Raw genomic sequence first — 11,740 nt, forward strand, 5'->3', positions numbered from 1 at the left:
ACTGTAGTTCCCCCCACCCCCAACACGAAGCAATGAGGGAGGAAGCAAAATCTTGATGAGAACCAATTAGTCTAGCCTTGGGGGGTGGGGGAATTTTGTCTGGCCATTGAACAATAGCTTGAGACGGTAATGACACATATGAGAGAGTAACCCAAAAGCACTCTGCTAAACTATATGAAAACCTTGACGGCAGCTCCCACACCTTGCTGATTGTTCTGGGGTGACAAAAGCAATAGAACCAGAACCTGTGTTTCTTCCAGACTTTTTTCTTGAAATTTTCGTGGGGGGGGGGATATATTTTATATATCTATATATAATTCTCTTCTGGGAACCGATAGAAAACAAGCTGCAAGCGCGCCTTACAGTCCCCTCTCTTCCTCTCTATCGCTACCACCCCCACCCCCTCACATGGACTGGTGAGCTGTGGTTCACGCTGTTTACATTTTACAATCATAGTGCCGGGTTTGATGACGGCTATTAGGGGCAGATAATTTAGTTTGAAAAGATTTTAAACATAGAGGAGGAAACTAAGAGGAGGCTGCTTTGACGGGGGGGGGGGGGGGGGGGGAGGGGGGGGAGGGGGGGGGTTAGTGTTTTTAAGCAAATATTTTTAGTGGCAGCATTGGTACTGTCGAATTCACAAATTATGAATTACTGAAAAGTAGAAAAAAACAACAACTAAATAGCGGCGTATGATACGTAGCGGGTCGGCTCGTATTATATATTTTGCTACATAAATTCCATTTCCAAAGGATGCCTGGAAGAAACACTGACCAGAAAGACAAGCAGGCTGAAGTCAGCAGTGTTGACTCATACATTTCAATGATGTTGGACGAATCTCTTCCAATATTATAATCGAGAACGAAGAAGAACACGACTGTGTATATTAAATAATTTTTACTCAGTAAAACAAATGTGATTTCAACTCGCCAACTAAACAAACAGTTTCAGTAGTGGTTTGATAGTTGCACATTGGTATGGCGTGGCCTATGGCTAGACTACTAGCCCGAGAGTCTCGAGTTAGATGCTTGGGTTCAAGGCTGCAGTACGTCCCTGAGTCCACCCAGCTCTAATGGGTACCTAACTCAAGTTAGAAAACAAAGGCGGCTGGGTATAGTGCTCAACACACTGTCCATTCATATGCCGAGGTATTTGAAGCAGATGAACTATACTTCATGTGCCCCATGTGTCTTGGGTACGGACCTGAAATGATGATGATAAATACCTGAAGTACAATGGGCGGTACCATTAATATACACACACCATTTCGTTTACAATACTTTACAAAGTAAGTAGATACCCACTAACAACGACATCTAAGCCTCTATGTTTACTTCTGTATTTGAAAAAAAAATTCATTCTCGTGGGTTTTTGTTAAACAACTTTGATGTTAAAAAAATAACTCGAAAGATCGGTGATTTAATTTTGAAATAAAATGTAAAAAATAATTTCAGTGTATTATAATCTAAGTCAACAGCCACGTACATCTTTAATCCACTCATACCTCCCAGATGCCAACACATTTCAAACATTTTTTCTTCGTTCTTTATTAACACCCAGAAAGTCAATACCACCCCAACTAAATTACTCTTTTATCTAGCTTCAAATAAAAACTGTAGTTATCTGTAGACGATTCCAAATCCCGTGGAGAACGTCTACTAGCATATTGGATGAAGCGTGCTTCGCGTCACAGATTTAATCATCGCTGTCCTGAAGAAAATTTTTTAATTTAAATTCCAACGAAAGTAATCTCATACCGACTGAAGCTGTGATAATACACACGCCTAGTCGCGCCACGGGGCACACTGGCAAAAACACGTCTTTGTTTCTTCAAGCAGAGGCGTAGCAAGGGCGGGGGGGGGGGATGCGGACCGCACAGGGTGACGCCATTTAAGGGGTAACACCAAGACAAAAAAAAATTGCAAAATGTACAGAATAAAAATGCTTTTTTTGCCAGTTCAATTAATATTTAATTAAAGTTTAATAGTCTTTTAAGTACAATCGACATTTATAACAAGGGTGTGGGTGTGACACCATGACGTAAACGTGCTAGCTATAGAGAAAACAATGCTACATCCAACTATATTATTTTAAGTAAAAGACTGTAGATAAACATCGTTGCTATCACGTCTGCAGTGATTAAAGCTTATACACATTCATATACGCTTATGGGGGATATATTTAACTATGTCGGCCGATACACACACACACACACACACACACATATATATATATATATATATATATATATATATATATATATATATATATATATATATATATATATATATATATATATATATTCTTTCTCGGGGTGAGGGGTGGGGTTACACCACGAAGTGCCGCACAGGGGAAACCCGACCTAGCGACGCCACTGTCTTCAAGTACGTTTATAAGCCGTTAGCTACGGTCGGCATACATATAACCCCTACTCCCCCCCTACCCCATTCTTCTCAACGTATATTTTGGTTTAAGCTATCCAATTCACTTTTTTAATTAACTTGACAGATAAGATAGGAGTATCGCATGCAAGGGTTACCCTTTATTTTCTACCGTACTTTGCTACAGTCGTCTATCAGATTTTACTTATAAAATAGGGAGTTAGATTACTATCGCCTTAAATAAATGCAATCGCTAAAAAAAACAGATTTCTTAACCGTGCAAGGCTTTTATTAATATATCTAAACACATTGTTTGAATGCATTTGAAAGCTTGGTATTTCAAGTGACAATTTTTTTTAAATTTGAGAAATAGCTAAAAAAAAGTACTACACGGTATAATTAAACTGTATAAATATTCACATTGTAACTGTACTTAAAATTAAAAATAAAACTATTCGAAATTCTTATAGACCACAGCTCTGTCGATTTGCTCAAAAATAATTGTTCATACATTTTATTTACATAAGTTTTGTACATAAACAGTTACTTGATTTTAATTTTATCTGCATATTGATGCACGCTTTTGGACAAGTTTAAGTAACCGTTTTCAAATATATACAATTAACATGTGTAGCAGTCAAATAATATTTTTTTATCTGCGCAATACATCTCGATATTTTTTTTTTACATTCTATTTAAAATTCTGTTTACTAGAACCTAGAGTAAATTATTCTAAACTTTAAGAAAACATGCTCTATTAAAAAAGTGCATTTTCATGTCCCGTTTTCCATGCCGAGTAAATGAAATGTAGTTGATTCACGTCACAAATTGACATTCTATTTCTTTCCCCCATTCAATTGAGGTTTTATTAAACAGTGTTTAGTTCACGGCGTGTTTATTAAATCGCGACTTCACTGCCACTAGCCGGGAATGATTGACAGGGTAAAAGTTTGTAGAATTTAATTAAAACCTTCCTTAAAGTACAAGCAATGAAAGCAAAGCAAAAACACCCCGCTGGATAATAACTTTTAATCATCGGTTATTTAAAGCTGAAACTCTTATTAATAGTACACATTTAGATAAATAAGCTCTAATACAGTTTTAAAGTAACAGTAAATCACATGTATTGATTCATTTGTGGCCCTTACTTTTACGCTCATGGGGCGGCGTGGCCTAAATAGTAGAGCGCTAGGCGGCGACCCGAAATTCTCGACTTCGATTACGGGTCCAAGTCGGTACAAATTACCCTAGTCTACCCAGCTGTGATGGGTATCTAACTCGTGTTAAGGAAAATAAAGGCGGCTGAAAAAATGCTGACCATATCTTCCCTTGATATGCCAAAGTCAAGAAACATGTACTTTATTTCATCTGCCCAATGGATCGATAATTCTAAAGAGGGATCTTTTCTTTTACTTTACTTTACTACTGAGTTCAATGTTAATTTTGATCAACGCAAAAACAAAATCACATAGCAGAAGTAGCAAAGAAAGAAATATCTTTGGTTTTCTTTAATAAGGACAATACTTATCAAAGTACCTAACCGAGGACGAAGGGACCGAATGACTCCGACGGGCTAAAGAAAAACAACGTCCATGTTACGAACCTTACGTTCTATGGGGTAGGCGGAGAATAGTTCACATGTTTTCAGAGACCTCGGCATATGAAGGATGTGGTTAGCTCTATACCCAGCCTCTCTTACTTTCCTAACCGTGGATCAGGTACTCGTCAGAGCTGGGTGGACTCGGGGAACCTAGGTTACGTTACATGAGTTGAAAATAGCGCCCAGATTAGGTTTCCTGAGCTTACAACAGCGCCCAGGTTAGGTTTCCTGAGCTTACAACAGCGCCCAGATTAGGTTTCCTGAACTTAAAACAGCGCCCAGGGTTAGTTTTTGTGAAATAAAGGCGTCAGCCACGCTTGGAAAAGCACATGCATGGCAAACATCTGTAACTAAAGGCGAACGTACTAGAAGTTCAGAGGTTAGCTCGACACCACCGCCACCTTGAATCTATTAGTTTACTATTTAATCAAGTGAACATTAATTTAAATTAAATAAACACAACGATAATACGTTATTAAGTTAATTCATCATCATCTTTTCCCGTTCGTGCCCAAAATACATAACTCATATGAAGTAGAGTGTATCTGGTTCAGTGACCTCGAAATATGAAGGGATAGTGTGGGCAGTACCTTGCCTAGCCGTCTTTACTTTCTCCAACGTAAGTCAGGTACCCATCAGAGCTGGGAGGACTCAGGGACGTCATACACCTCACAGACCTGAACCGGGATCCGAGCTAACAGCCAAACGCTCTAACACTTGACCACGCCGCCCCCTTCGCTAAGTTCATTAGTTAAAAAATGATATTAGATAATTAAGTTGTGTGGTGTTTACTCTGTTTTATTTACTACGGAGACTTTCCCTACCAACTTCTGCATCGTCCTTGACCCCACTAAAATAAAGTAGGTCTTAGAGAAAGGGTATGTAAACAGGTATGTGTCACTGTCGAATAAAAGCAGGTTACAGAAATTATTAACAACAAAAAAAAAAAAAAAGCCGAAACGTAATACATGTGATAGGGTTAGCTCTAACTTGACGTTTTCAGAGCTTTGTCGTGTTGTTCATGTTTCAGGGGTAGGGCTAGAATAAAGAATAATATATTATTGGAGTTTAGATTCAAAATACTTTAAGCTTTCTTTGAATTAGGCTCTAATCCTAAACTTAGTATTACAATTTTCAATAGAATACAATTCACACATTTAATTAAAAATATATTTATTTAAATAATACGACCAAATCCAATTAGTCGGACCGAGCTATTATTAAGATAATAATTTCATATTTTTTTTATAACGATACTATTCTGATTAATAGTTTAAAGAAATAAAGGCTGTTAGGAGCTATCATCACATAACTTTTTTTAGTTTTATTTATTAAGGTTACGTTTTTGAAAATATTTTCTTTATTAGTTTAGAAGAGGAAAAATTGTTGGGAAAAAGTATAGGAACAAAAAAAAATTACGTTTTAAACAAAATGCATATTTTATTTTATTTCGTTTCTACAAACACAAATACAAAATAAAACCACAATGTTATGTGCTGACGAAAACCTTGGGTTTAAACTTTTATTATATCTGTATTTGTTTTTAATTTCTGAAGATATACTAACACTATCTGTTTTTATTACTAATTGTATTAACTTAACTGCGGCTACCATTTGTAGTTTAACAAAATAAACAAAACCATCAAGGCATGGTTAAGCCACGCCCCCTTTACCCCAAGAGCGCACGACATTTTCAGCTGATCTCTGTAGCGCCTTTAGCCAGTCATAATGGATCGCTTTATTAGCATCGTAATTACAGATATCCGTGTTTAATTTGTATCAATTTAATAATAATAGAAGGTAAGACGTTTTTGTAATACTTTATTTGCTACATCTTTATAATAACACGTAGAAATGAAAGCATCTGGTTATACATAGCCTAAAGGAGAGTCGTAAACACGGTGATATTATGTTAGAACCCTATTCCACCCCCATGATATCTGTTAACATAAAGTTAGAAGCAGTCAGCGTCTGCGCGCTCGTATATACATACATACATACATACATACATACATACATACATACATACATACATACATACATACATACATACATACATACATACATACATACATACATACATACATACATACATACATACATACATACATACATACATACATACATACATACATATATATATATATATATATATATATATATATATATATATATATATATATATATATATATATTTATATATACATACATATATATAATATGATGTATCGCTTTCCTAAAACCCGACTGTTCGAGCTCCACTTCTCAAAAAATGTTCACAACATGGCTTTAGAGTTTTGTTTTTCTTCATATTTCTATATTAATAAGCACTTGGTGAATTTTAAGTGTTGAGTTATAATGGCGAGAGATAAGGCCACCACATTGTTTTCCATGATACCTTGGTGGATTTCGAACACAACAATGTTACGAAAACAACGCGGGAGTTATCTCCCCTAAACTTTCTCGAATATTTTTTTATAACACTACGTTGTATGGCAACTCGGAATATAGACATAATTTTAAATCCATTTTTAATTACTTAAACTTTTTAAAATAGAAAAGAATCTCGTAGACAAAAGAATTGCGCACCAAGTGAACGCCAAAGAATCTGTGTATAATAGTGCGGAATATTATTTGTACTTTATAAATTCATATGCGATTGTTGAGAAATCGCAAATAGAGTAAATTACTACTTCTGGTCAATGGAAATTACTCAAAATTTGAGAAGTGGCAGAGAATTAGATCTTTTACTTACATGTGAAACTTCATATATCTATGTCAAACAGTACTCACTTTATAGGCTTTTGAAAAATTGAAAGAAGAATAAGTTCCCTTTCCTGTTATCGAAAATCGCTGAGAATTTGATACAAAACTAAAAATTTGAAATAATACTTATAGGCCTATATGAAATTTCATCAACCTAGCTGTAAAGTATTCAAGTTATCGTGTTTACAGACACACATACACACACGCACACAGAGATACGGACATAATTACAAAGCCGAGTTTTTCCAACTCCATTACGCATAAAATGCCAAAATTTTTATAAATCTGCATTTATTATTTTTGCCCGATTAAAATAAGTCCCCTATATTTCGTATATGATGAAGTACTGAGGTGTAAAACGATGAAAACTCAAAATGTCATGTGATTTTAGTGCACGATTACAATACTTCTTCTATACTCTGTAGGCCTATACGAGAAAGCAAAAATGGAGTCAGAACAGTCTGATTCTTGGGAAGCAATATATAGAAGTCAGTGGATACAGATTTAGTTAAAAATCTTCCAATATTTGACTTTCTTTCTTTAATTCTTTCTTGAAATATTATATGTTACAGGTTAAGCCGTTCATTCTAAGTTGACCAACACAATTTCAACCATGAACATGTCGGACAACTATAAGAAGGCACTATTCGTTCTTAGTCTTGTAACTGTGGTGATCGTTTCTCTTAAGTACGTAAATTATAGTATGTTTAATCGAATCCAATTTATTTTTGTAGATACTATGGTTTTTAGTAACGAAAATAATACACCTTTAGAAAATACACATTTTAGTAAACACAATAATACACCTTTAGAAAATACAAGTTTAAGTAAAGAAAAACTAAGAAACAGGACTTACACTCACGTAGTAACTGACGAAACGTATTCGCTTATCTTAGCTACAAATTATAACATTTCCAATGAAACAGTCATAAGAGACGACGACCCTTACTATAAGCTTAAATCTAAACAAAAATCCGGCTTGCCTATTTCCATTCATTTGGTCAACCCTGTCTATTGGCTGCTGCCCTACTTGAAAGATGTGCCGAAATGCTGCCACAATTCTTGTGTCTTTGATCAAGACAACGTTACAGAAGACACCGACGTTGTGCTTGTCATGGGCTTCCACCTGAAGGAATGGCAGAGACCAACACAAAGATGGCCTGGTCAGCTGTACGTGTTATTGGATACAGAGCCACCGAAGAACTTGCCCAGTGCTCTATGGAATGGTGAGCGAGTTTTGATTTGTTTTAGTTATGATAGAGATAGATTTGTATCCTTTTAGTTAAGATTGAGATAGATTTGTATCCTATTAGTTAAAATTGAGATAGATTTGAATCGGTTTATTTAAGATAGAGATAGATTTGTATCTAAGTTGCTCATACCTGCCAGAAAAGTGCACCTTTTACACGCCACTCTTGTGCACCTCTACTTACGACTATAGTGCACATTGTACTTCCCAATAAGTGCTCAATGTACTTACCACTCTAGCGCACCCTGAACCTATGAATTATGTGCAACTTTTACCAACCACTACATTATACATGGTACCTACCATTCAGGTGCACTTTATAAACTTGCTTGTATAGTGGACTGTTGTAGCTCTACTTTCCTTTTATTATTTTAAAGCCAAAAATTTGCTGCATAAGCTATATAAAACATTTTCTGATAAAGAGGTTAATTAGCCTTTTAGGAAATGAGACGTAATTAGTGGTTAGCTAGATGCAATAATTAAGATTTGCAGCATTTTATTACTTTACTATATCCAACGTACCATGCATTCGATGCTAATATTTTAATTTTTACTTTCTCGTATATACGAAGTATAGAGAAAGTCTTGTAATCGTGCAAAAAAAAAATCGAGATTTTTATAAATCTCGACGTTTTACATCTCACTGATACGGAAAAACACTGTGTGTGTGTAAACACGATAACTTGAGTACCGTTACAGCTAGGTTGATGAAATTTCATATATAAGTATTTTATCAAAATCGTAGCTCCGTATCGACTTTTGAGCGATTTCCGATAACCGGAAGTGGTACTTTTTTACTTTGAATTTTTCAAAAGCCTATAACTTGAGTACTATTTAAGATAGATATATAAAGTTTCACAAGTAAGTAAATGATCTAACTGTCTACCTTCTATAAAATTTTGAGTAATTTCCGTTGAGCGGAAGTAGTAATTTACGCTATCTCCAATTTCTCAAAAAACGCATGTAAATTTATAAAGTACTAATAATATTGCGCACTGTTGTGCCCATCTTTATTTAGCGTTCACTTGATGTGCAATTCATTTTCCACGAGATTTTATTCTATTTTTAAAAGTTTAAGTATTTAAAATGTAGTAAAATCATGTCTATATCCCGAGTTCCAATCCCCTGTTGTTTTATATAAGAATATTCGAGAAAGTTTAGGGGAGATCACTCCCGGTTTATTTGATATTGTTTACAACCCTATGTTTCTTCGTGTACCAACACCTTACACAGTAATGGAAACATTTTTCTTTTGTTGTTTACAGCCAAATCAGCTTGGAGGTTTGACTTTAATTTCACAGCACATTATAGAGTGGAAGCCGACATATTTTTACCGTACGAGTATATAAAGAAGGTTCAGAATGGGAAACAAATTAATTACCGTAAGTCTTCTTCTGGTAACATATTTGGTGAGGGTTATGCCATTAAACTTTCATTTTAAATCAGTTTTATATTTCTTAAATCAGACATTTACATTTTAATCAGAAATTATATTTTGAAAAAAAAAAAAAAAGAAAAAAACAACAACATCAACCTTGGCCATAGTGCTGATCACCCCCGCAAGGGTGAGGCAGAACACCCCTCGTCTACCGCCCAGTTATTTGGGGCGTTCGTTGGTGGCACCGACGATTGCCACCCTGTAAGAGCTTCAGTTGTAGCTCCCGTTTCAGTTAAGTCATCGATTGTAGTATCCCATCGTATCTCTAGTGTAGTGCGCTCTTAAAAACGAATGTAGGCGCCAACGTGGTCATGAGGAGTCTGGATGGCCCTGGTCCACGGGTCGATTCAAGTTGTACCCCTGAGATCAATGAGCGGACACCAGGTGCTACTGCACATTGCCCCTATGCGTTGCCCGTTCAGTTATTTGTTTTTATTTCCATAAGTAAAATAAAATTCCTAAATAATACGCTTTATTTATTTATTTGTGTGTATCTAGGTTAGGGTAATTAAAGAAAAATATTTTCATGCATCAGAGACTCTTCTGAAAGTGTGGTTGTCACAGCAACGGCGGGCATCGTGAAAAAAATATTTTTTTCTGGAGGTCTTATGTTCAAAAACTAACATATCTATTGATCACATAATCAATGATCCTTCTTTTACGAGCTTTAATAAGGTCATTTAATGTTTGTAACAGAAAACACACTAGAAATATTTTATTTCAAATTTTCAAAATTTGGCATGGTGAAACACCATTAAAATTAAATGCTGAATTAGATAGACTTAGATACACACAAAATAAATAAAAAGTCAATGTGTATCACTCTAGGTTTTTAATACAATGTCTTATTTTCAGTCGAGCTGACCAAACAAAAGAACAAGACTATACTGTGGCTAGTCAGCCATTGTAGAACGCAGTCTAAGCGGGAAGATTACGTCGCAGAAATGAAGGTTAGACTAGCAGTGTTTCTTTCAGACTTTTTTCCCTGAAGGGTAGAATTAAAATTTTCGGAGGGTTGGGGGTGGGGCGGACACTAGTAAAAGTATAAAGTTTCTATATAAAATATATTTCGTTTCGAGGGGGGGGGGGGGTAGGGGGGGCAGTCTCCCCTCCCCCCAGAAGAGATCCTTAAAGAAACTCTGTAGACTAGGTTGTGACACCCACAAACTTTTATAAACACTTTAGAAATTTATTATAAAAAGAACCTTTTGCCAGACCTATGTAACACTGACACATATTATCTAACTCATAATTCTTTAGTTTAATTTTTTGTTTTAAATATAAAATTAATTTGAAAAAAATTTCCCGTTAGAAATACGTCGACGTGGATGTCTTTGGACGATGCAGCAACATCAGCCTATGTCGACAGCCAAGTGCAAGCGCCGACTGCCTCACCAAGGAATTCAACAAATACAAATTTTATCTTTCTTTCGAGAACTCCATTTGTAAGGATTACGTTACAGAAAAACTGTTTCGTGTATTTTTACCAAACATCAACGTCGTCCCAGTCGTGAGAGGTGGGGCAGATTATGCGAGAAACATTCCGGAGGATACTTTTATCGATGCGAGTAACTTTGAAACAGCTAAAGATTTGGCTTTGTATTTGAAGAGTTTAAGCGCTGATGACTTGAGGTACAGCGAGGTTCTGAGAGCTAAAGATCAGTACAGACTTGCGAGGACACCAAATGTTTACTGCACCGTTTGTAACAAGCTGAGAAACGCGAGTCTCAAGCCTAAAGTCTACGATATCAATGGTTGGCTTGTGGAGCAATGCCGAGATCCTAAAACATTTAATTGAGCTTGTTTTAATTTGAGATTGTGAGAAATTCGGAAATTAAATTATTTGATACACAAGTCATTGTTATCTAAAACATTTAATTGAGATTGTTTTCGTTGAGATATTCGGAAATAAAATTATTTGATACACATGTCATTGTTCTCTAAGACGAAATTATTTAACTATTAGACTATTACTTTATACCGTGTTATTTTTTAAAAGAAATAAACAAGTTTGTTAATGCGATAAGTACAAGTTTTCTAAGTCTAGATAGCCTCACACATTTAATAATATTAAGTGAGTGATTTGTTAAATGAGTAGTTTCCCTTTCATAGTACACTTGCTTTTTTATGTTTTTTTTTAAATTCTTATACGCATTGTGTCAAAATATTCAAGGGAACAAACTGTGTCTGTCATGCGCTATAGCATCTTTAATGTAGCGCCTTTGTTGTTATAGAAAAAAACCATGTCGTAAGCAAAGTTTAAAATATTCTCTGCCATCCGAGCATCAATCAGACTTTTCTTTCGG

The 11,740-nt window shown here is 35.5% G+C and overlaps 1 protein-coding gene across 1 annotated transcript; it reads left to right on the top strand.

Moving 5' to 3' along the window:
- Positions 1-10,295: 10,295 nt before the first annotated feature.
- LOC131935480 (alpha-(1,3)-fucosyltransferase C-like) lies at positions 10,296-11,348 on the top strand. The gene is made up of 2 exons (XM_059291876.1): positions 10,296-10,384; positions 10,747-11,348. Exons 1-2 carry the CDS (start codon positions 10,379-10,381, stop codon positions 11,230-11,232), a joined length of 492 nt encoding a protein of 163 aa, XP_059147859.1. The 5' UTR covers positions 10,296-10,378; the 3' UTR covers positions 11,233-11,348.
- Positions 11,349-11,740: the final 392 nt, after the last annotated feature.

This window comes from Physella acuta, unplaced genomic scaffold (genome assembly GCF_028476545.2).
Source record: "Physella acuta isolate Inbredline_101_S28 unplaced genomic scaffold, ASM2847654v3 ptg000145l, whole genome shotgun sequence".
NCBI classification, from domain to species: domain Eukaryota; kingdom Metazoa; phylum Mollusca; class Gastropoda; family Physidae; genus Physella; species Physella acuta.